Source organism: Melozone crissalis, unplaced genomic scaffold (assembly GCF_028551555.1).
Source record: "Melozone crissalis strain CALT ecotype California unplaced genomic scaffold, PUWL_Pcris_2 ptg000057l_1, whole genome shotgun sequence".
In the NCBI taxonomy this organism is placed as follows: domain Eukaryota; kingdom Metazoa; phylum Chordata; class Aves; order Passeriformes; family Passerellidae; genus Melozone; species Melozone crissalis.
The window spans coordinates 1,560,846-1,586,128 of record NW_026535835.1 but is presented as its reverse complement, the minus strand read 5'-3'; the positions used below and the strand labels follow the sequence as shown (position 1 = coordinate 1,586,128).

Sequence of the window (25,283 nt, the reverse complement as noted above, 5' to 3'; positions counted from 1 at the left end):
CCCACAGTCCCAGGGCTGTGATGGATAAAGCTCCATCCTGAGCTCATCAGCCTCACAAAACTTCATATTTTTGTGCCTCCAGGTGAGGATATAACGTCTCCAATCCATCATTTCCAGCAGAGCAGGGAGAATGTGGCTGCAGTCCCAAACCGTTGTTCTGGGAATGGTGCTCATGACTCAGCCACAGCTCCTGGTGTGGAACTGGACAAGAATTAACCCCTCCCTTGTCCCTCTGCCACCTGCAAGGGCAGCTCTGAAGGGTCCATTTTGCTCCCAAATTTTTGCTGCTTTTCTGTTCTAAAATTGGAAACTGCCATGGCCAGAGATGGTTGAAAAAAGTCACACAGTTACAGTCATACAGGTTTTTCTTGCACAAATCACAGAATCACAGAGTCACTGTGGTTAGAGATCTCCTCTGAGATCACCGTGTCCAACCACCCCAGCACTGCCAGGGCCAGCACTGCCCCATGTCCCCAAGTGCCACATGCACAGGGCTGTAAACCCCTCCAGGGATGGAGACTCCACCCTGCCCTGGGCAGCTGTGCCAGGGTTGAATGAAGGAATTGTCCCAATGTCCACCCTGAGCCTCCCCTGAGGTTCCCTCTGCTCCTGTCCCTGTTCCCTGGAGCACAGCCCGACCCCCCCGGCTGTGCCCTCCTGTCAGGAGCTGTGCAGAGCCACAAGGGCCCCCTGAGCCTCCTTTGCTCCAGGCTGAGCCCCTGCCCAGCCCCCTCAGGAGTTCTCCAGCCCCTTCCCAGCTCCTGGGTGTTTCCATCCTGAGAATCCAAAGCTCATTTGTGCTGACTCAGCACCTTCACTCGGTGGCTGTCACAGCCTGGGGTCTCTGAACAGCCAGTCCTTAATCCCTTGGGATTTCACCCATAAAAAAGCCTCAGTGAGGACCCTGAGCCACTTGTCATGGGCAGATGGCACCTAGTGGCCACGAGGCCATGCTGAGTTGTTTGGGCTGTGATGGGTTTGGGAGTGACAGACACAGAGAGCTCTGTCACAGACATCTTTTCATTAAAAATCCTTTCTTAGGATTTTTCTTCCTGAGAAGCTGAGAGGCCTCAGGAACAAAATGTAAACATTGATTATCTGCTGCTGTGAAATGCAACAGGTGCATCTGTGATTGGCCCATCTTAGATGTTTATAATTAATGGCCAATCACAGCCCAGTTAGCTTGGACTCTCTGTCCAAGACACAAACCTTTATTATTCATTCCTTTCTACTCTTAGCTTAGCTAGCCTTCTGAGATGAAACTTTTCCTTCTATTCTTTTTAGTATAGTTATAATGTAATATATATATCATTAAATAATAAATCAAACCTTCTGAACATGGAGTCAACATTCTCGTCTCTTCCCTCACCTGAAAACCCCTGTGAACACTGTCACAGAGCTCAAATGGAAATGTCCAAACTCCTAACTGATCCAGTCCAGCTCTTATTAGAAATGCAAGGAAAGTAACCAGGCATATGCAGGTAGCAGCAGGATGATTTATTTTATTACCCCTACAATTATTATTAGAGCTCAGGAGCTCCTGAGGCGCAGCAGGACCATTGGAATAAAGCATGGAAGCAAAGTGCAGAGGAGGAATAGAATAGAAGTGAGGTGTGCAAACACCCCATGCACCAGGAAATCCTCTGATCCAGGATTAACAGAGCTCTGGAAATGGGAGCCTTCCTTGGGAAAGCCAAGAAGCAGCTGTTGGAACTGTTCAGGCAGCACAGAACAGTTCTGGATTTTGGAGGGAACGCCAAGACTGGGGGATCACAGGGAGGAGAGATCACCTTTGGTCACCCTGGGGCTCTGCTGGAGATGGAGCCTGGATGGACAGAGCCAGCTGTGGGCTCAGCCCCAGGGCACACAGAGTGACCCCAAGCTGTCCCTGCAGCCCCTCCCAATCCAGGGCTCCACAGGGTCCCTGGAAGGGAACAGGCTGGGGGTCCTTGGGTCAAGAACAGAGCTGGGAACCCCTCCCTGCCTCACTGCATCCCCTGCACTCGGTGCTCCCTGGCCTGGCTGGGCTCCTGCTTGTTCCAGGGGCCATGGGGATCCCCCCACACTCCCAGATTTGCCTGGGTATCCATCTGGGATCCTCTCCCATTGAGTCCCATTGAGCAGCAGCTCAGCCCAGCCCAGTAAACTCATCCAACCCATCAAACCCACCAAACCCACTAAACCAACCCACCAAACTCATCCAACCCATCCAACTCACCAAACCCAGCAAACTCATCCAACCCATCAAACCCATAAAATTCATCCAACCCATCAAACTCATCCAACCCATCCAACCCATCATACCCACCAAACCCATTCAACCCACCAAACCCATCAAATTCATCAAACCCACCACACCCATCAAACCCACCAAACTCATCCAACCCATCCAACCCATCAAACCCACCAAACCCATCCAACCCACCAAACCCATCAAACTCATCAAACCCACCAAACCCACCACACCCATCCGACCCACCAAACTCATCAAACTCATCCAACCCATCAAACCCATCCCTGTGGTATGAGCAGCTGCAGGGCTGGCAGTGCTGATGCCTTAAGGAGCTGGAGCAGAGGCCAGATGGAGTTCAGAGGAATAAAGGGGATTTATTTATTGAAGTGCCTTCAAAGGCCACACCCTAGCAGTACCAGAGCCACAGTCATGGCTCTGCCTGGATGGATCCAAGATGGAAGCAAAAGAGAGCTTGGTCATGAGATCTCACATTTTATAAATTTTAGTCCATTTGCATATAGGAGCCAACTGTCCAATTAACAGCTTCAATTTATGAAGTTTCATCTTCCTTGCTTGCTTGCCCACCCTCCTCTTTTCACATTGTTTATGCTTTGAGCCTGAGGTTTGAAGAGATTGTCCCTGAGTCTCCAGCTAGAATGGGATTGTTTTGTCTTCACCACCCTGTGAAAAGATCCTAGTGACACTTAATGTAAAGCTAAAAGCTGCACACCAAAACAGAACAGAAAAACTTAAACCAGTGCCAGCCCAGGCAGGGGTGACAGCCGCACAGAGCAAAGGCCACCACAGGTCACCTTGTGCAGCTTTTCACCCCTCCTGGAGCCCAGGGCCTCAGCAGGGCCCTGACTGCTCAATGCCAGGGATCAGGAAAGGAGAAGAGATGGAAAACCAAAGGCTGGGACATTGTTCCTGCATCAGAAAGCTGGGGTGGCTCCAGACCTGAGCCTGTAGAGCAAGGGACTGGAAAAGGACAGGAAAGGAAGGCCTGGCCAAGCAGGACTCTCTTGATTATCCTGAACAGCCCCAGGCCTCTCTTGGCTCCTTGGTTATCCTCTCCTGGTTATCCCATCTGTTCTCCCTGGGTTTCCAGCGGGGCCTGAACCTGCTGAGCCCACAGCAAACCCCTCCTCTTCCCAGCTGAGCTCAGGCAGACATGGAGCACCTCTTTCAAAGCAGGGAAGACATTTGGTTTTGCACAAATGTTCCTTGTGCTCTGCACAGGAGGATGTGGTTGGGAGGGCACACAGCTGACATCAAGAACTCCCTAAATCCAAGTTCTGAAATGCATCCACCATGGAGCCCCAGCTGCCCAGGGTGAGGTGTTCACAGCAGCTCCTTCACTGGCTGGGAGTTCCTCCCTTCTCTGCATGTGCCAGCAAGACTATTTCTATTTTTCAATCGAGTCTCCATCAGTGTTTTTGCTTTTATTCCTGAGTTTTGTTGGATTTCAGGACTGTGCCAGTGCGAGGTTATCAGTAAAGCTTTCCTCAGCTCGTGGATGTGGTGCTGAGGACAGGTCAGGGTGGGGTTATCACTGCAGCCCTTCCCTGCTGGCTGATCCAAGGGGAGGCAGAGAACTCCAGAGTGGGTTCCTGGCCCCAGGACCTTGGGCAGGGCTTTGCTTTTGGCTCAGTCCCTGCTGTTGTGAGCACACCAAACCAGGCTGGGGTGGATTAAGGGCTCAGCTCCATTCATTTCTCAGGGACTCAGGTCACCTCTGGAACAGCTGGATTTCCCAAGAAAAGAGGAGGCTGTGATGGGAAGGGCTGGAGACATTTGCTCCTCAGTTCAGAGAGGATGAGAGCAGGCACAGCTGGGCCAGGGAGGTCTCATCCCTTGGCCAGGCATCAAAAGCAGCCTCAGCATCTGAGCCCACAGGCAGCAGCCTCTGAAGGAACACCAGACAGGTGTCCATGTGCAGAACATGTGTGATCATGTTCACAGGGGTCTCAGGTTGAGGGAAGAGATGAAGATCTGACTCCATGTTTCAGAAGGCTGATTTATTATTTTATGATATATATTATATTAAAACTAAAAGAATAGAAGAAAGGATTTCATCAGAAGGCTGGCTAAGCTAAGAATAGAAAAGGAAAGAATGATAACAAAGGTTTGTGGCTTGGACTCTCTGTCCAAGCCAGCTGACTGTGATTGGCCATTAATTAGAAACAACCCCATGAGACCAATCCCAGATGCACCTGTTGCATTCCACAGCAGCAGATAACCAATGTTTACATTTTGTTCCTGAGGCCTCCCAGCTTCTCAGGAGGAAAAATCCTAAGGAAAGGATTTTCCATAAAGGATGTCTGCGACAGAACGTGCACCAGGAGCCTGGGACACCTTCCTGGCCATAATGGGGCTCTCACACAGAACTGAGGCAGAGGACAAGGTCAGGAAATGGTTCAGGCAAAGACCCAGGAGAAAGAGAACTCCCAAAGGTGCTGGCATTTCCAAACTGCAGGGAGAAGGGTGAAGGGCAAGGAATCAGCCCAACCCCTTCTTCCAGAAACCACTGCTGTGCTCTCAGCAGTGCTGCAGCTGTGCCTGCCCTGTGCCTTTAACTGGAGTTTGGTCCCGCAGTCACCACAAACCCCTGTCAGGGTGATGAGTGTGAGCACTAAAGGCTTTGCATTTTTAATGGAGGAGCAGAGCTCCCGCTGAAGGGAAGCTGTGGCCGAGCAGCCCTCTTGCCTCCGGAGCTGGCTGCGGAGGGGAGGTCAGTTTGGGCTCGTTTATTGGTGCAGAATGTGCTGTGCCCGCTGCTCTGCACGGGGGCTGCAGCTCCTGCCCCACCAGCACAGCACCGAGCTCAGAGGCCCGAGCAAACCCTGCCCAGCCCAAACACTGCCCAGGCAAAGGTAAAGCCCTGCTGTGCCACCGCCCTCCCTTCCCAGGAACTGGTGAATAATGAATGCAGCCACTTAACTCCACTTGACCCCGAGTGTTAATATTGACAGCCGAGGAGAGCCCAGACAGGGCTGGGATCCTGCCCTGGTGCCACCAACCTGTGTCACACACATCTTTTATGGAAAATCCTTTCCTTAGGATTTTTCCTCCTGAGAAGCTGGGAGGCCTCAGGAACAAAATGTAAATATTGATGATCTGCTGCCGTGGAATGCAACAGGTGCATCTGTGATTGGTCTCATGTGGTTGTTTGTAATTAATGGCCAGTCACAGTCAGCTGGCTCAGACTCTCTGTCCCAGACACAAGCTTTTGTTATCATTCCTTTTCTACTCTTAGCTTAGCCAGCCTTCTGATGAAATCCTTTCTTCTGTTCTTTTAGTATAGTTTTAATATAATATATATCATAAAATAATAAATCAGCTTTCTGAAACATGGAGTCAGATCCTCATCTCTTCCCTCATCCTCAGACCCCTGTGAACACTGTCACCAACCTGGACACAGAACTGGAGCAGAGATTGTGAACAGCCCCCAGGCAGCCCCCAGGCCCTGCAGGATCCATGGGTCCGAGGCTGTGCCCATTCAGGGGCTGCCCTGCACCATCCCTGGGACAGGCGGCTCCAGGAGGGTTCTGGAAAAGCCCAGCAGGGTGGGCAGGAGAGGGGAGAGGCACATCCAGCTCCTGCAGCTGCTTTCTCACTCCCACCACGGCATCCCAGGCCTTCCTCCTGCCTTTGCTGTTCAGGGTTTTACAGCAGCAGAACAAATCCATGGCCAGCAGAATTCCAGGGAGCGCTGAGGGCACAGGAGTGAATCCAGGCCAAGGGGTTAAAGTCTCACAGCATTGCTTTGGTTGGGTCCATTCCTTGGCTGAAGCACACTGGGACAGACCGGGGCACACAAGGGCAGTGGGGTCCAGCAGGCAGAGCTGGGTCACAGGGGAGTGGAACCGTCCTGCAGGAGCTCCTGGACCCCTCTGGAGCAGAGCTGTATCCACATGGGAGGTGTGTGAGACCCAGAGAACCTGGAGCCACAGCAACACCAGCGTTTCTGGGGATGTTTCTGGGCTCCTGCCTGTGGAAAAGGAGCTGATGAACATCCTGGAGCTGCCTCTCCTTGCTCTGCACAGCAGATTTACAGCACAGCCCTGCAAGGACAGCTCCCTGTCCTCGGGAAGGACAGGCACTGCCTCTCCTTCTCCTCCTCCTGGCCCAGCAGCTCCTTCCCTGCCTCTGAGACCCTTTATCAACGTCCCAGCCCGGGCTCCTCCCCAGGCTCAGCTTTTGTCCCCTCCCTGCAGAGCCCCCGGTGCTGCTCTGGAGCTGGGCTGGCTCTGCAGGGATCTGCCCAGGGTCACCCCAGCCTCTGTCCCCTCCTCTCCCTCGTTCCCAGCCCCGAGGCCCCAAATCCCTGCTCTGCCTCCCCAGCCCCTCTGCTGTGGCCGTCCCCATCCTCCTGGGCTCAGGTCCCTGAGCAGAGGGGCTCTGGGAGCCCTTCCCTGGTTCCTGCACACAAATCTGTTCCCATGCTCCCAGACATTCCTATCATTAACCGTGATGAGATTAAACATTTTCCATTTAACAATTTCCCAGTGCCCGAGGGCTCTTGGCTCCCTTTGTTCCCCCTCTCCCTTCCCTCTCCTGCAGCCCAGAGGAGCCATTTGGGGGAGATCCACCCTGCTGGCCTGGCTGGAGGCACCTGGCCCTGCAGGGCTCCTGGAGCTGTTTCTCCCTCTGGAACAGGGAATACAGCTCCAAGTGACACCAGTGTTCGTGTACCAGTCCCTCCCACCCTCCACGAAGCTTTTTGAGGCTCACTGGAATTTTTGTCACAAGGTTTTTTATTTGGTTTCCTGGATTTTTTTCACCCCTTGCTCCTGCTAAATGCTGTCCCAGCTCTTGTGGCTCCTCCACTCGTCTCTCTCATCCATTTCCCCATTTCCACCACTCTTCCTTCCCCCTCCCTGCTGTGCCCAGGCTTTTCTCTCATGCATCATTCATCCCAGCTTCTTGCCTGCTTTCAGGGCAGCCTTCTGGGAGCTGCACATCTCCTTGAGTTCCTCCTCTCCTCCTGCCTTGCCCTGCTTTGCACTCACACACACTTTCCCTGGAGTTTTCCTGGGAATGTTGCATCCAAGGCAGAGCAGGAAGGAGGAGAGCAAACCTTGGGAGACTTCCATGGGATTTTGATGTGCAGAGCCTGGCCTTGGGCTGGGTTGGGCTGGCAGCTCTGGCACTGCCACATGGCCAGAAGGAAGGGCCAGGAGGGCACTGTGGTGCCCAGCGTGGTAAAACTCCAGGTGGAATTGTCCAGGAGCTGCCAGGAATGTCCCCCAGGCTTTGGGAGTGCTCAGGGATGCTGTGCTGGCCTCCCTGTGCTGGTCCTGCTCCCAGCAGCACCTCTGGGAACAGATCCGTCCCTGCACCTGCCAGCTGGAATTTTACCTGGGATTAAACAGAGCCCATCCCTGCACCTGCCAGCTGGGATTTTAACTGGGATCCAACAGAGCCCATCCCTGCACCTGCCAGCTGGGATTTTAACTGGGATCCAACAGATCCATCCTTGCACCTGCCAGCTGGAATTTTAACTGGGATCAAACTCCCCCAGGCCACTGAGGTGTCCCTGCAGCTGCCACCACAGCAGTGTCCAGCACTGAAAGGGACAATATTTCCAGCCTGGATAATTCCATTGCAATTCTCTGTTGTTTGTGGCTGCCCCTGGATCCCACAGGGAGCCCAGGCCAGGCTGGGTGGGGCTCTGACCAAGCTGGGATGGTGGAAAGGGTCCCTGCCCGTGGCAGAGGCTGAAAGAGAGGAGCTTTAGGAGAGGCTCTGTGGCTCTGTGGTCACCAATGATGGCTCAGCAGAGCAGAAAACTCCCCCAGGTCCCCCAGAATTGCATTTTTTGTGATACAAATGGCAGTCCTGGGGAGCACAAAAGACAAACACAAACAGGAGGAAAAGCTTGGGAAGGGCTCTCCAGCCCCTTGGTGGAGCCTCCCAAATTTCTGTTGATGACAGAGAACTGTGAATGTCCCAGCTCTGTCCCTGACCCTTTTTAAGGGTCTAAAAGCTGCTGAGGAATTCCCAGCTGTGCCCAGGGATGCCAGGAGGGCTCCAGCTGGGATTTGGGCTCTGCCTGGGAGGAAGGAGGAGGCAAAGCCATCCCCCCCTCCTTCCTTCCATCAGGAGATGCTCTGGGTGTAATTCCCTGGAGTGTGGGACGAGCGCACATGGCCAGAGTTTCTCCACTGGGCCAGAAATGCACACAAATTTCAGAGGCAGAGCATGGCAAATTACTGCTGAGGCGACAGAATGGATTCATCCCAGCAGCAGCTCCTCTGCTGCCTGGGCACTCAGAGAGCTTTTCCAAGCACCTCTGTAGCTCTCGTGCCTTGGGAGGGAGGATAAATAAAAATAACTATAAATATATGAATATAAACTTAAATATATAAATATAATTATATATAATAATAGAAATATAGATAAATAGATATTAAATATAAATATATAAAAGAGAATAATTATAACAAAAAATTATACATATAAATATATTTATATATTTATTACTATTATATATTTATTATATTTATATAATATATATTATATTAATAAATATATAATGTAATATAATGTAATATAATATAATATAATATAAATATACCAAAATATATAAATACATATAATATTATAATAAATATATATATTATGTTATATAAATATAATTATAATATATTGATAAATATTATACAATATATAATATATTAATAAATGTATAAATATATTTATATAAATATATTATATTTAATATATTTATATATTATATGTATTTATTACTATTAATATATATTAATACATATAAAAGATAATAGAAATAAAAATAAATATAAATATAAATATATATATAAATAGCAGGTACACACAGCAGCCACGTGCTTTTCCACCTTCCTTTTGGGTTGTTGGATGTTTGGCTGCTGTGCCCCAGGGGCTGTGGAAGGGCTGGAGCAGGGAAAGCCATCGGTGGGGTGGGGTCTGGCCATGGGCATCTCCATCCAAAACATCCCTGGAGAGCTCCTGGGAGTGCTGGAGCTTCTCCAGGTGGGTGAGGCCCAGGGGAGGTGTCCTCCAAGCAGCTCAGCCACATCCAGTGGCAAATCCCAGGGATCAGGGATGTTTGGGCTCATCCCAGGGCTGTGCTGTGACTCCCACCCAAGGCTGGGATCCAGAGGAAGAGCCCATCCAGCTGTGCCCAGAGCACATCCAGGAGGAAAGCAGGACACCAGGAGTGCTCCAGGGTGGGCTGATCCCACCTGGAGCTCCAGGCCTGGAGGGCAGGGATCAGCTCCAATCCCTTACTCAGCGTTTGCAAAGCCCCACTCACTGCAGAGGGGATTTCAGATTAAGCTCTTTAAGCAACAAAGCAAGATCTCTCTTTTAAAGCTCTGCTTAATCCCATAATCCTGAGGGAAGGCCTCTCCTCCCCCTGGGGAAAAAGGAGAAGCAGTTTTTGCTGAGGGAGACATAATGACTTCATCCCCACAGAATCGGGTGATATTTGCTGATTGGGCACAGAGGGCCTTGGGGAAAGCTGGATTTGGGATAACAGCTTAAAGATCTTGAAGGAAAAACCAGATACCCCCAAAACCATCCTAAAACCACGGGAAGAGACAATGGGGAGGGGGAAGAGGGTGTGAACACAGTGTGACGGTGTTCCCAGGGGTCCCAGGATGACGGAAGAGACAAGGATCTGACTCCATGTTTCAGAAGGATTGATTTATTATTTTATGATATGTATTATATTAAAACTATACCAAAAGAATAAAAGAAAGGATTTCATCAGAAGGCTGGCTAAGAGTAGAAAAAGAAAGAATGAGAACAAAGGTTTGTGGCTTGGACAGAGAGTCTGAGCCAGCTGGGCTGTGATTGGCCATAAATTAGAAACAACCACATGAGACCAATCCCAGATGCACCTGTTGCATTCCACAGCAGCAGATAATCATTGTTTACATTTTGTTCCTGAGGCCTCCCAGCTTCTCAGGAGGAAAAATCCCAAGGAAAGGATTTTCCATAAAAGATGTCTGTGACAGGGCTGTGGTGGCAGAGAGCAGAGCGGGTTTGCCTTGGCTGCAGCAGGGACTGGGGACTCTGTTATGGGACAGGGAGCAGAATCCCCCAGTGCCTGGCTGGGAACCATTTGTGATGGCCAGGGCAAAGCTCAGCTCTTACATGGAACAACCCCTGGCTATTATGGGATGGCAGGCAGTTCTGGAGGCCTCCAGCCCGATCCTCACTCAGTGGGGCCACTCTGGGGCTTGTCCAGGTCACAAACCCTGCAGGGATTGAGGCGTCCCTGGAGCCAGACCTTCCCCTGCACCTCCCCAGGGAGGGAGGAGCTGCCACTGCCCCTGCAGGATCTTTGGGATCTCCAGGCTCAGGGAAAACAGAACACAAGGAGCACAAAGCCAGCACAGCCCCGGCCTCTGTCTGGCTTTGAAGGCTTTAGATGGGAGATAAGAAACATCAAAACCTCACATTGTGCTATCAAAGGAGGAGTGAAGTCTGCAAACAGCCTAGAAAATCCTGAATCCTATTGATAAAAGATAATATCGAATCTCTAAACAATGTGAGCACTCATCTTCTGTCTCACACTGATTCTGCTACGAATATTTCTGAGTTTATTCAGCACTACTCAGAGTTCAAGTGATTTCTGCACTAATAGCCAAAGGAAGCAGCCAGTGTGAGCTGGAAACCTGTTAGAGATGTGGAGCAGGTGACTCCTGCCAACATTCCTCCAGAGCTGCTCCTCCCTGGGTTCAAGTTTGGAGTCTCAGTCTGCAAAGGAGAGAAGAACGCTGCTGGGAGCTGCTTGTGGAGATGGAAACAGTTCTGATTGCAGGAGCTCTGCTCTGGGGTGTTTAATGAGCACCTTGGGCCATCCCACAGCTGAGAAAGGAGCTGCAGGTGTTTCCTTGGAGGAGTCAGAGTCACAGAACCTCTGGGGCTGGAAGGACCAGGAGGATGCAACCCCTGCCCTGCACAGAGCTCACCCTGGGCACCCCTGGCCCTGCACAGAGCCCAGACCCACCCTGGCACCCCTGGCAGTGCTGGCCAAAGGCTCCTGGGGCAGCCTCGGGGCTGGGGCCTTCCTGTGGGAATCAATCACACAGACTCCATTGCCTTCATGGTGGAAAAAACCCCTTCTTTATTCACCTTACTCATTTTTATACAGTTTTACAGATCTCATGGGTGACTCCAATTGGTCAGGAGATTTCTTGTTAATTACTTTATTGGTCACTAACAAGTTGTTATTCTGTACTGATTGGTCACTCCAGCCCTCAGGGTGTACATGCAGGGAAAGTTGTTTGCGACAAATGGTTTTCATTTTTCCATCTAAGGTGTAAAACCAGTTTATACAGGTGTTGATTGTTTTTTACCCAGGAATAGATTGTTGTGTTAACTGCTCACACCAGGATTGCTTTCACATGAGAACTTGCAAAGGGCCTGACAAGGCCAGTCACTGATTTTAGGAGAGCAGGTCTGATTTTATGAGGCCTTTCTTTATCATTCTTCTACCTTACTGCAACACCTTTCCCTGAGGAGCACAAGTCTGTCCAAAGTTCTGAGAGGAACAGTGGATTTGTCTTTAAAATCAAGCTGTGCTAGATAAAACCAGCACTGGGAGAGAAAAGAAACAATGGGAAGGATTCCACTGATTGATGAATGGAAAAAGAGATTTGCTCTTACAAATAAACTTTAGGTTTGCTGATAAATGAAATTAGACATTGAAAGATGAAAGAAACAATGGGGAAGAAAACCCTAAATTCCATAAGAATTAAAAATTAAAAGGGAGGGTTATACATTGGAGGTAATCTTTTGTATCAAGTGTTTTGGGAAGTCTGAACCTCTCAAGTACCTCAGAAATGGGGAAAGAGAGAAGGGAAATGTGGCTGGGAAATTGGGAAATAAAAAGGAGGCTGCATCCTCAAAAAAAGTTGGAGAGATCTCAGGGGAACGCCCCATGGCCTCTCCCTTTATTGGAATACAGTAAAAGGACTCCTCTGTCTCCTCTTTGGACACAAACCTCTGGTGTTTGTGGGTTATTTTCCTGACAGTTCCATCACCCATCAGTGCTGAGGCTGAGCAAGGGAGGAGCAGCCCTTGCTGCCTCACAGGAGGGTGTGGGGTCAGTCAGAAAGACACAAAGGGGATTGGGGTTTTACCTGCCCAGCCTGAGCCTGGGAAAGGAACAAGCAAAACAAAAGTCCAGGTGAAACCTCCAGGCTCAAACAAATCCATCTGCACTGCTCTGGCTCTCAGCCATGGCATGGTTGAGCTGGGCTGGAGGAGTGTGAGGAGCTGCCCCAGTCCAGAGGGGCTGAGCAGGGTGGGAGCCCCAAACCCCTGAATCCCACCTGGGTGTGCCCTGCAGGGCAAGGGGAGGAGGATCTGAGGCTGTTTGAGTCCTGTGGGGTGCGGAGGTTCAGGGACATCACACCATGACCAACATGATCCAGTGAAGCCAAATTTATTATCCCTAAAAGGACTATATTTAAAATAAATCTCTACTGTCCACGTGTCTCTAGCTAATACATGAATGGTTAATCCCAGCTGTTCATGTGTCTAAATTAGAATGCTGATTGGATCATCTAATTTTTCACGTGTCTTGCTGGGGTCGTCTGGCCCACCCATGATTTACTTTTTTCTGACTTTCCCAAGCTTGCTGACAAACCTGCTGAGTCCTGATGACTCTTCTTGTATCTCTTTCAAGGATATACCGACCCCATTTCTGAATATGTCCATTATGCATTATTTGTGCACGTGTCCATTGTCCATTAGTACCAGCAGGCTGGATTGTGCAATGGCTGAATGTGGCCATTGTCTAACAAGAACTCCTCAATCTGCAAAAAACCCTCAACAGAGCCCGACCCCCCCGGCTGTGCCCTCCTGTCAGGAGCTGTGCAGAGCCACAAGGGCCCCCTGAGCCTCCTTTGCTCCAGGCTGAGCCCCTGCCCAGCTCCCTCAGCCCCTCCTGGGGCTCCAGACCCCTCCCAGCTCCATTCCCTGCCCTGAACTCCTCCAGCCCCTCAGGGACACTCCGGAGCTGAGGATCCCCATGGCCAGGATGCAGCAGAGGCTGCACCGAGCCCATTCCAGTGCAGAACTCTCCATCCAGGCCCCATTTCCACAGCTCAGCCCTTGCGGAGGGATCAGTGCCAGCCCGGGTGGGCATGGCCCGGTGCCCATGAGGATGATGTGAGAGGAGCTCCAGCTTTCCCAGAAAGGCACCCGCGCTGCTCCGGGGTTTAGCAGCTGATTATTGCTGCCTTTGATGCTCTCCCTGCTTGCCAACCAACACGGGCTCAGCACTGAGATGATTTCACAGCTGAGCCGAGCCCAGCCCCGGGCACAGAGAGGGAGTTTAGCAGTGCTTGATCTCCCAGATGGCACCCCAGAGGTGAGGATTATGTTGTTATCAGCATCCCTAAAAGTCCCGGTGATGGGAACAGCAGAGACACGGAGAGGATAGAGCATTTCTCCTGTCAGGATTTCACCACCTTTTTATAAGTAGTTGCTGGTTTCTGAATTTTTTCAATATTTTCTTTGGTTTGTTTTATTTGTTTGTTTGGTTTTTCGGTTGGGTTTGTTTGGTTTTTTTTTTTTTGTTTGGTTAGTTGGAGTTTCTTTGGTGGGTTTATTTTTTTGTTTGTTTTGTTTGTTTAGGGTTTTTTCTTTGTTCTTTTTTTGTTTTTTTTTTTTTCCTGGAGTAATTCCTTGCAAGCCTTCTCATTGACTTCAATGTGTCCTGAAGCAATGGGGATTTTTTTTTTTGGTTTAAAAATTTGTATTAGAAGATGCCCCCAGTCACTGCTCCTGGATGTCTGAGTCCCCATGCCCAGGGGAGGCATCCACCCTCCCCAGCAGCTCCAGAGGGCCTGGAGCCTGTGCTGGAATGGGATGGGGAGAAGGTGGAAATACATCTTTGAGGCAGAACTGAGCTGCAAGGAATCCCAGAATGGGTTGGAAGGGACCTCAAAGCCCACCCAGTGCCACCCCTGCCATGGCAGGGACACCTCCCACTGTCCCAGGCTGCTCCCAGCCCTGTCCAGCCTGGCCTTGGGCACTGCCAGGGATCCAGGGGCAGCCACAGCTGCTCTGGGCACCCTGTGCCAGGGCCTGCCCACCCTCACAGGGAACAATTCCTCATTCCCAATATCCCATCCAGCCCTGCCCTCTGGCACTGGGAGCCATTCCCTGTGTCCTGTCCCTCCATCCCTGTCCCCAGTCCCTCTCCAGCTCTCCTGGAGCCCCTTTAGGCCCTGCCAGGGGCTCTGAGCTCTCCCTGGGAGCAGCTCCAGGGCCCCCTCTGGACTTGGGCACTGGGTGGATGAGAGCCATAAATCCCCTGCACTCCAGGGGCTGGAATCACCCCCACCCTCCTTGGCCTCCCTGCTGCTGCTCCCGGCTCTCAGGGGGGCAGCTCTGGCCTGGAGGAGCTGGACTGGCCCCTGGCTGGGTCCCCTCCTCCCCAATGTCCCTGCTGGACCCGGGGCCAGCAGCTCCAGCCACTCCAGCCCCTGCTCCGACTGCTGGGCTGGGCCAGGGAGGGGACCCAGGGCAGGGGAACTGCTGAGCTCCCAGCCTGGCACAGCTCTGTTGTCTTATATATCTAGAGTTCTATTATTATTATAGTGCAAGGGTTCCATAGCCTCAGTTCTGTACCTTCTAATGTTTCTCATAGGCATCTCCTCTAAGCACTGACTGTTCCTAGTCCTTGCAGTGGCCATTTAAGTCCAGTTCCCACCAATCCACTCTTTTACACCAGTGTTCTTATTGGCTACAGCTGTGGCCTGTTAACATCAGGCCTGCTCCTAATCTTTGGTAACTGGTTCAGCTGCAACTCTTTGGGGGGATAAGATTACATTCTATGCCACCTTCATACTGTCTCCCCCTACACAGCTCAGCTCCAGCAGGGCCAGGGCTTCCTTAGCAAGATTTCCTGGGATTTTTTGCCTCCCCTTCCCCACAGTGAAGGAGCAGAAATGTCCTGGCTGAGTTGGGTCCCTCCCCCTGGCAGCTCCTCAGTTTGCAGGTGACAAAATGAGGAGGTGACAAAATGAGGACGATGCCCTTCCTTCAATTAATTCCCATCTCTTCTTCCTTCCCCTTCAGGGCACAGCAGCAGCTCCAACATCATAAATGATTTAGGAGCGGAGCCAGATGAAGCCAGAGCTGATGGATGACAATGCTCTGCTTGGGGGAATGTTTTCCTGCTGGAGGTTTTTTGGAAACAAATATATTTATCCTCATGCAAAATTGAAGCGCAGCCCCCATGGCAGGTGAGTCAGCCCTGAGTCAGGATCCTGCAGGAGCACAGCTGGGAGAGCCCAGGAGCAGCCAGGAGGCTCCAGGCTGTGCCAGGGAAGGGGGAACTGGAGCAGGACTCCTCAGGGCTCCTCCAATTCTCCCTGGCTTTAAGGGGTTCAAATGATTTTTGTCCATTTTGCCCCTCAGGTGGAACTTCCTGAGTCTCCAGGCTGGGTTTGAAGCACCAGGTGCCCCTTGGCAGGAAGGGGCAGCCAGGACATGCTCTGTGCCTTGGCTTTGGGGAAAACCCCCCAAACCTGGGCAGGGGGCAGCTCTTTGGGGGTGCTGGGTGTGACAGTGCTCACAGGGGTCTGAGGATGAGGGAAGAGATGAGAACGTTGACTCCATGTTTCAGAAGGTTTGATTTATTATTTTATGATATATATTACATTAAAACTATACTAAAAGAATAGAAGAAAGGTTTCATCAGAAGGCTGGCTAAGAATAGAAAAGGAAAGAATGATAGCAAAGGCTTGTGTCTGGGACAGAGAGTCCGAGCCAGCTGACTGTGATTGGCCATTAATTAGAAACAACCACATGAGACCAATCACAGATGCACCTGTTGCATTCCACAGCAGCAGATAATCATTGTTTGCGTTTTGTTCCTGAGGCCTCCCAGCTTCTCAGGAGGAAAAATGCGAAGGAAAGGATTTTCCATAAAAGATGTGTGTGACGCCTGGGCAGTGCTGGGGGCAGGAGGAGGATGGGGAACCCCAGCAGCTCCATGATCCAGATCAAAGCCTGTGGAAAAGGGGGTGGAATTACAGGTATTGAGTCGAATACACTTAGGGCAGCATGAGAGTGTGGGCTGGTCCTGAACTGTGACACCAGAGAGATTCTCCCAGCCAGGACCTCTCACTGCCCTTGGCAGAACAGAACCCTCTCTGAACTCAGGTCACTTTTCCCAGGGTGCATCCATTCCCTGGGCAATCCCAGCCCTGCAGCCCCGTTTAGCTGCACCAGGAGCAGTTCCAGGGGAGGCAGGAGGTGCTGTGGAGGGCAGCAGATCCCTGCTCCCAGCAGGGCAGAGCCTCCCTGGCACAGCCAGAGCAGGGTCCCACAGCTCTGTGCCCAGTTCTGGGTGTCCCCAAACAGCCAGAGGGGTCTGATCTGGGACCTTGTGTTCTCTTGTGCCTCAGGAAGCACTGAGTGTGAGCACCAGCTCACCTGGGTGGATTTGGGCACTGGAAGATCCACCCTGAGCATGAGGCAACCCCAGGGGAACTGCAGGAGCAAATCCTGCCCTGGCTGCTCTGGGAGCAGCTCCAGGTGTGGCCCAGGTGGGTGTGGATCACAGGATTTGGAACATGCCTGATACCACGACCTGAAAGTCATTAATGCAACAAATTCATAGTTTAGGGCAAACTTTAGGTAAATTTTTTTAATGATATGTTATTTCTTCTTCATTCCCTTTGAATCCTTTCAATCCTTGTGAATATTTGTAAGAAAACTGAATTGACTCAGCTTTTTACTTGAAAAGGAAGATGTGATGGGTCCAGCCTCCGTGGTGATGTGATGCTGAATGCTCATCCAGGAAATCCTATGATGCACCAAATACACATCCTGGACATGGAGCCATGCCTGGTTCCATCCCACAGAGCTGTGCTGTCCCACAGGGCAGGGGAAAGCCCCATTTCAGGACATGGCAGGTGCCAACTGCCATGGGAATGCTGTGGCACTGCCCCTGTGCCACCCACACTGTCCCCTGCAGGGCCCTCCCTGCCCAGTGCCAGGGGGGAGAGCAGGGAGAGGATGGAGGGAATGTGGGGACATGGGGGGAGTGTGGGGACATGGAGAGGATGGAGGGAATGCAGGGACATGGGGGGAGTGTGGGGACATGGAGAGGATGGAGGGAATGCAGGCACACACAGAGGATAAGGAGGAAGGAAGGAGTGTGAGGACACAGGGGAGATCAGGAGATGTATGGAGGGAGCACGGGGAGCACCAGGGAGAGGAATGGAGGGAGCAGAGGGAAGATCAGGAGAGGCCTCCCAGCTGAGCCTCGTGGGGTGGGACCCTGTGTGACAGGGACAGCAGGGACTGGGTGTCCTGGGGGGCACCAATGCCAAGGACAGGGCAAATACAACTTTGGAGCCCCTGGATTCCCAGGGAAGGCACTGCCAGGGAGCTGTGGGGCACCTCACAGCACGAGCTGGTTCCCTGGCAGCCCCAGGGTCCTCCAGCTCTGGGGCTCCTCTCTCTCCCAGAGCAGCTCCTGCAGCTGCCAGGGCTCCCAGGGCCAGCAGGGAACTGGGATGGACTGGGAGGGTCGTGCCAGGGAGGAGGGAGTGGGATGGAGGGAATTCAGGAAAGAGGAAGAGGTGCTGAAGGGCCAGGATCCATTGAGGGGAACGTGGTGGGTCCTGGTGGACACCAAACACACCAAGCCCCAAAATTCCAGCTGATGGTGCAGGGTTAACTGGAGGTTTGTGTCCAAGGCAGGGAATGGAGCTGGGAACGCCCTGGAGCCCCAGGAGGGGCTGAGGGAGCTGGGCAGGGGCTCAGCCTGGAGCAAAGGAGGCTCAGGGGGCCCTTGTGGCTCTGCACAGCTCCTGACAGGAGGGCACAGCCGGGGGGGTCGGGCTGTGCTCCAGGGAACAGGGACAGGAGCAGAGGGAACGGCCTCAGGCTGGGCCAGGGCAGCTCAGGGGGGACAGCAGCAGGAATCTCCCCATGGAAAGGGGGCTCAGCACTGCCAGGGGCTGCCCAGGGCCCTCCCTCCACCTCTCATCCCTGGCAGTGCCCAAGGCCAGGCTGGACAGGGCTGGGAGCACCTGGGACAGTGGGAGGTGTCCCTGCCATGGCAGGGGTGGCACTGGGTGGGCTTTAAGGTTCCTTCAACCCAAACCATCCCAGGATTCTGTGATTTTTTTAAAACATACTCAGGAAAGGCACTCACCATCCATAACCTGGGGACCCATCCAATATTCCCCCTTCCACCCCACATGTGTTAGGAAAGAGCTCTTACACAACATTTGTGCTTCTCATCTCCTTCCAATCAACCTCCCACCCTCCCTGCCAGACCCTGCCCAGCAGCCACACCAGAGGCACTCTAGGAAAAACTCCTTTATTTTCCTTCTGCTTTAGAAACTCTTTGTACAGCTTAAGAAAAGAGGCTGCCTTTAAAAAGCAATGGAATCTCCAGGTCAGGGATGCTCCATCTGCCACACTGGGCACACCCAGCTGGAGCCCACAGGGCTCTGGAGGACTGGAGCTGCTGTTTAGGGCTGCTGGGAGTGGGATAACACTGCTCCTAAACCTCCTTCCCAAAGCCATGAGGTTCAAAGACACTTGGAGAGGTATCAGAAGCTGCAGATGGTGTCCATGGGGGTGCTGGTGCACCATTCCCAAGGTTTGGCTCCTTGGGAATGGGGTTTTTACAGGAAATGGCACCAGTGTGTGAAACACACTGAACCTGAACAAATCCCTAAAATGATGCTCCCAGCAGGGATCAGCTTTTGCATCCAGGTCTGGCTGTGGCCCTGATCCAACCCTGTGGGGCTGAAATCCCCTGGCATTTTTCCATGGGGATGTGGAATGTTTTGGTGCCAGGCTCTCCTTGCAGAGGAGCCCAAGGACCCCTCTGGCCCCACATCCCACTCCAAACATTCCCCACTGAGGAGATCCCAGCACTGCCCCCCCACTGCAGCTGAACCAGTTCTGATTGATCTCGAGAGAAGAACATTATCAATATTTCATCCAGGAAGCCCTAAAAACAGGAGGGAAGGGTTAAATCCAGGCTGGACCCTTCCCAAACACCAGGATAATCCATGTGGGTGGATCCAAGATGGTGTCAGCCCGAAATGGAGTCCTGGGAAGGCCAGGGTGAGGGAGCCCAGCCTCAGCACCCCGAGGCGTCCCGTGCCTTATTCTTCCTCTGGAATCTGACATCCAGGGGGTCGAATCCCCGCTCCTTGGCCCCAAAGAGGGCCCAGGGAGGAGTCCTGGCCGTGTACTCGGCTGCTGTGAAGGTCCTGGTGCCGCCGCTGCGCTCGCGCTCCCGCACCAGCTCCTGGAAGCGGCCGTAGTCAATCCAGGTCCTCCACTCGCCATCCACCTGGAACTGCAGCACAGCACAGTGACACGGGGCCAGGAGAGCCAGAGCACCAAGCCCAGGCTGTGCTGGGATAACTGGCAGCCCCAGCTGGTGTTTTTCTAATTCTGCAGCACAGGGAGGTGCAGTAAAGCCACCCAGAGGCTCCTGTAGGATACAGCTTGAGTAGGATGTCAGAACTCAGTGCATCCCTCCGGGTGTCCAGAGCTGCCAAAGACCCTGTCAGGGGGCTCAGAGACCCTGGCACACAGCCCAGAGCACCTGGGGATTTGATTATGACCCTTGGAGCAAATTACCAGCTTTGTATGAGCACCTGAAAGTCACAGAGGTTTGAATAATGTAATAATAAAATTATCACAGGGTGAAAATGTAGATATTAGGATTTTTGGAATGGGGGTTTTGGGGACAAGATGGAGGAACTTGGGTGTCTCCAGTCTTTCTTCTTCTTCTTCTTGTTCTCCATTTTCTGCAGTGATGTTGGCACTTTGGGATTGGTTTAGCATAGAAGTGCACTGTCTAACATAGGTGATAGGTGTTGGGAATTAAGTGTAAATATGTTATACACAGTTTGTAGTATGAAAGGACAACACAGAGTGCCTGTGGCTGCTGTGCTGAGCAGATCTCGGCTGGGCAGAAAGAAAATTTTTTAGATAAGATTTAATCAACAACCTCAAGACCAAAAAGTGAAGAGTCCAGACTCGTTCTTCAGACATGTGGGCCAAAACAGACATCCTGCACATCTCGGGGCAACAATGAACAACCAAACTCCAAGAGTAGGAAAACAGGAGGGACTCAGGTGCATGAACACCCAGAGCCAGCTGGGAACTGATTCTCCACCTCTGCTCTGCCCTTGTGACACCTCCCTGCAGAGCTGCCTCCAGCTCTGGAATTCTCAGCCCTGAACAACCTCATCCTGCTGGAGCAGCCCAGAGCAGGCCCAGGAGCTGCTCCCAGCAGAGCCCCCTGCTCTGGAGCCAGGCTGGGACACCCAGGGGTGCTCACCTGGAGAGGAGAAGCTCCAGGGAGAGCTCAGAGCCCCTGGCAGGGCCTGAAGGGGCTCCAGGAGAGCTGGAGAGGGACTGGGGACAGGGATGGAGGGACAGGACACAGGGAATGGCTCCCAGTGCCAGAGGGCAGGGATGGATGGGATATTGGGAATGAGGAATTGTTCCCTGGCAGGGTGGGCAGGCCCTGGCACAGGGTGCCCAAAGCAGCTGGGGCTGCCCCTGGATCCCTGGCAGTGCCCAAGGCCAGGCTGGACAGGGCTGGGAGCAGCCTGGGACAGTGGGAGGTGTCCCTGTCATGGCAGGGGTGGGATGGGATGGGCTTTAAGCCCAAACAATTCCATGATTCTGTGATTCCATAACATCCTGAGTGTTTCAATCATATTCCAGCCCCTCTGAGCTTCTCTCTGCCATGATTTTTGGTGGATTTTGGACACTGGGGCTTGGAGCAGCTCGGGACAGTGGAACATGTCCCTGCCATGGCAGGGGTGGCACTGGGTGGACTTTGAGGTCCCTCCAACCCATCCCAGGACCCTGTGGTATCTCCATGAGGGCTGCACTGTTGGATGCTTTGCTGGAGCCTTCAGAGCACCAGATCCTGCCCCACTTTCCAGGAGGGAGGCTCCTAAAATGCCCCCCAGAGCCTTCCCAGCCTCCTGCCCTTGACACCTCCATGGGAGAGCCCTTGGTGTGGGGAGCTCTGCAGGACAGGGTGGATCTGTGGCCATGCCCAGGTACCCCTTGAGGAGGGACCTTGCCAAGGTCACCCCAACCCCAGCGTGGGACTGTGGCCCAGGAGCAGCACCAGAGGCACGTGCCAAGGGATTGGGATGGGTTTGGGATGGATTTGGGATGGATTTGGGATGGGTTTGGGATGGATTTGGGATGGATTTGGGATGGGTTTGGGCAGGAGGGCTGTGGTTGGAAACGGGAGAGATGAAGAGCTTTAATGACACAAATCCTCTTTCCATGTGAAGAATGGCTCTCGTTGACAAGCTGGAGCTGCATTTGTCTCCCAGACCTGCTCTGCCCATTTAGCCCCAGCTTTGGCTGAAGCCTCAATTAGGATTTATCTCAGCTAAGAGCTTATTACGCATTTCATCCAAAAAAAGAGGGAAAACAAAGCGGCTCCTTGGTTATTGTGGATTTTTTCCCCCCCAAACTTGATGGCTGTGCATTTCAAATGGCACTTGACTTTGTGCCTAAGAGCTAAAAGCTTTTTTGGTTGGGAAAACTGCTGACACCCCTGAAATCCTGCACTCAGCCGTGGCTGCTGCTCCTCCATCCCTGCCCATGGAATTACAGCGTGTCCCTGCGGGGCTGGAGCCAGGAGGGGACACTGCACAATCACAGCACTGGGAACCAGCCCTGGCTTCAATCAAGGGGCACAAGGCTCATTTCTCTTGTGCCAAGGTGGGGATGGGTGTGAGGCCACCAGGAGAGCAATGGCAGAGGAGACATCGTGTCACCTGTACAGGAAAAACCCTGATCCCAACGAGGACTGAGGCTCTGCAGAGCTGGGGAGGTGACAATGTCACACCTGACACCTGACTTTGCTCCCTCCAGGTTTGATCCATGAACACCCAGCAAACTCAAGGGCAAACGCAAAGCAGAGGACCCAGCAAAGCCTTTCAGGCCAAAGGAGGATTGGCCTCCCACTGCCAGAGGGTTGGATGGGACACTGGGAGGGAATTCTCCCTGTGAGGATGGGCAGGGGCTGGGATGGAATTCCCAGAGCAGCTGGGGCTGCCCCTGGATCCCTAGCAGTGCCCAAGGCCAGGCTGGACAGGGCTGGGAGCAGCCTGGGACAATGGGAGGTGTCCCTGCCATGGCTGGATGGGTTTGAGGTCCCTTCCCACCCAACCCCTCCAGGATTCTGTGACCCCATTCCCACCAAGCTGGGATCCATTCCAGAGCAGATCAATCAATAATCACCATTTTTAGTGCAGTGACAGCACAGCCATGAGCCACAGCACCAGAGGGGCATGGGGAGAAATGGCTCCTGCTGAGGAATAAATCCCAAACCCAGAGTGGGGAAGAACAGCCTCAACTGCCCAAATGAGATTTACAGCTTGGATTTAACAATGTTGGGATTGTTCCACGGGGAACAAAAGATTTAGGTCTCAAAGCAGTTTCACAGCATCCATTTAACAGGTGAGCCAACCTTAAACATCCCTGGGATCCCAGCCTAACATGGGCAGGTGTTTTAGGGAACTATTCAGGGTGATAAATACATGGACACAAGGGAAATGGCTGAGAGCCCTCCCCTGGTTCTTCCCTGAGCTGGAATCCCAGAGTGCCACAGCTCCTTCAGCTGGCCCTGGGCTGGGCTGCAAAGGGAAACTCTCCCTCCCTGAGGGCTCTGCCAGCACTGGGGTGACTCAGGAGCCCCTGAGCTCCAGTCCCAGGGTCACAACACCCTCTGTGGCATGGATGTACAGCCAGGAAAGCCCTGATGGAATCCTGCACATCCTCCAGGGCAAGGAGCACTGGAGGCATTAATGATGGGATCCAAGAGGCACAGGAATGAGGGGAAACAAAATCTCAGACTTAGCCAGGCTGGGCAGAGGCCCAGAGGGTCCCTGGTGGCACCTCCGTGCTCAGGCAGGGCCATCCCAGAGCAAGGGCACAGCATTGTGTGCACAGGGCTCTGCAGGATCCCCAATGCTGAGGGAGACTCCAGCCCCTCCCTGGGCAGCCTGCTCAGGGCTGGGCACTGCCCAGGGCACAAGTTGTGCCTCCTGGGCAGGGGCAGTGCTGGGCTCAGGCCCTGCCCGTGGCTCTGGTGCCGCTGCTGGGCCTGGAGCAGAGCCTGGGCCCTGCTCTGCCCCTCCCTGCACACAGGGACAGCCAGGCCTGAGGGCCCCTCTCAGCTGGGGCTCCTCTCCAGCCTGAGCAGCCCCAGCTCCCTCAGCCTTTGCTGGGCACAGAGATGCTCCAGGCCCTCCTCATCCTCACAGCCTGAGCTGGCCCCGCTCCAGGAGCTGCTGTCCCTGCTGTGCTGAGGATCCAGAGCTGGACACAGCACCCAGAGCTGCTCCCAGGGCTGGGATCCCTCCCTGGCTGCTGGATCAGGACAATGAGTTAATTAATTACCAATTCATTAACCCCAGGACACCACTGGCCCCCAGGGCTCTCTGCTGAGCGAGGGACAGCCCAGGGTCCCCCAGGCCCCTTCCTGGCAGGGCTGGAATGGGACAGGCCCAGGACAGGGCTGGAACGGGACAGGGCCCATCCCTCACAGAGCCCTGGGACAAACTGGGAGAGATCCATGGACCCAAACTGGGATAGATCCACGAAACCATACATCCAAACTGGGAGAGATCTATGGATCCACACAACCAAACTGGGAGAGATCCATGGATCCAAACTGGGATAGATCCACGAAACCATACATCCAAACTGGGAGAGATCTATGGATCCACACAACCAAACTGGGAGAGATCCATGGATCCAAACTGGGATAGATCCACGAAACCATACATCCAAACTGGGAGAGATCTATGGATCCACACAACCAAACTGGGAGAGATCCATGGATCCAAACTGGGATAGATCCACGAAACCATACATCCAAACTGGGAGAGATCTATGGATCCACACAACCAAACTGGGAGAGATCCATGGATCCAAACTGGGAGAGATCCATACAGACTGGGACAGATCCATACATCCAGACTGGCAGAGATCCATGGATCCAAACTGGAATATATCCATGGATCCAAATTCGGATAGATCCATGGATCCATACATCCAAATTGGGATATATCCATACATCCAGACTGGCAGAGATCCAGAGATCCATATATCCAAACTGGGAGAGGTCCATGGATCCAAATTGGGATATATCCATACATCCAGACTGGGTTAGATCCATGGATCCATATATCCATATTGGGAGAGATCCATACATCCAAACTGGGATAGATCAATAGATCCATATATCCTAACTGGTATATATCCATGTATCCAAACTGTGATATATCCAAACTGTGATATATCCATACATCCAGACTGGGATATATCCATATATCCAGACTGGGATATATCCATACATCCAAACTGGGACAGATCCATGTATCCAAACTGGGACAGATCCATTTATCCCTATGTGCAAACTGGGATAGCTCCATAAATCCAGACTGGGATGTATCCATCCATGCAAGCTGGGATATATCCATATATCCAATCAGAAACTGGGATTAAATTGAGAGCCAGGTTCCCTGGAAGCTTCTGCAGAGCCTGGCTGAGCCTCCCTTTGCTCCTGAACTGCCAGGAGTGGCCCTGGGCAGGACAAATCCATCACTTCTCTTTGGCAGTGGATTCACAGCTGCTCTCACTGCAGCAGGAGCAGCTCCTGAAATCCATCAATATTCCTGAAGGAGAAGAGCCACGCTCCAGATTGCTTTGCTTATCAACATATTTGCAGAGGCAGTTTGGGGGGTGGAACATGTGCACAGATTAAGGACAATCCAGGAGCACCATGCACTACATTCCCCCAGACAGGAGCACTGCTGAGAAATAATCCCAGGTGTATCTGACAGGATAAAATATGGGAGAGAGGCTGGGCTGTGACACAGGGAATGCTGAGCAATGGAAGAAAGCTAAAACCAATTAGTTTGTCCTAGCAAGGGTAATGTTGTATTTCCTTCAGAGCCAACACACTGGCACGAGGAGGCTCCTCCTGAGCCACTGACTTGAGGAGAGGAAA

The 25,283-nt window shown here is 52.5% G+C and overlaps 2 protein-coding genes across 5 annotated transcripts in view; both read right to left on the bottom strand.

The window, feature by feature from the left end:
* LOC128943996 (septin-4-like) overlaps window positions 1–25,283 on the bottom strand; it is a 208,906-nt gene that overhangs the window by 55,487 nt on the left and 128,136 nt on the right. The gene's annotated exons all lie outside the window — the stretch shown is intronic.
* LOC128943994 (S-adenosyl-L-methionine-dependent tRNA 4-demethylwyosine synthase TYW1-like) overlaps window positions 18,583–25,283 on the bottom strand; it is a 105,053-nt gene continuing 98,352 nt past the window's right edge. For all 3 annotated transcript variants that reach the window (XM_054287049.1, XM_054287050.1, XM_054287047.1), the window contains exon 17: window positions 18,583–19,577. In XM_054287049.1, coding sequence (XP_054143024.1) covers window positions 19,356–19,577 — 222 coding nt within the window. In that variant the 3' untranslated portion in view covers window positions 18,583–19,355. The remainder of the gene's footprint in view (window positions 19,578–25,283) is intronic.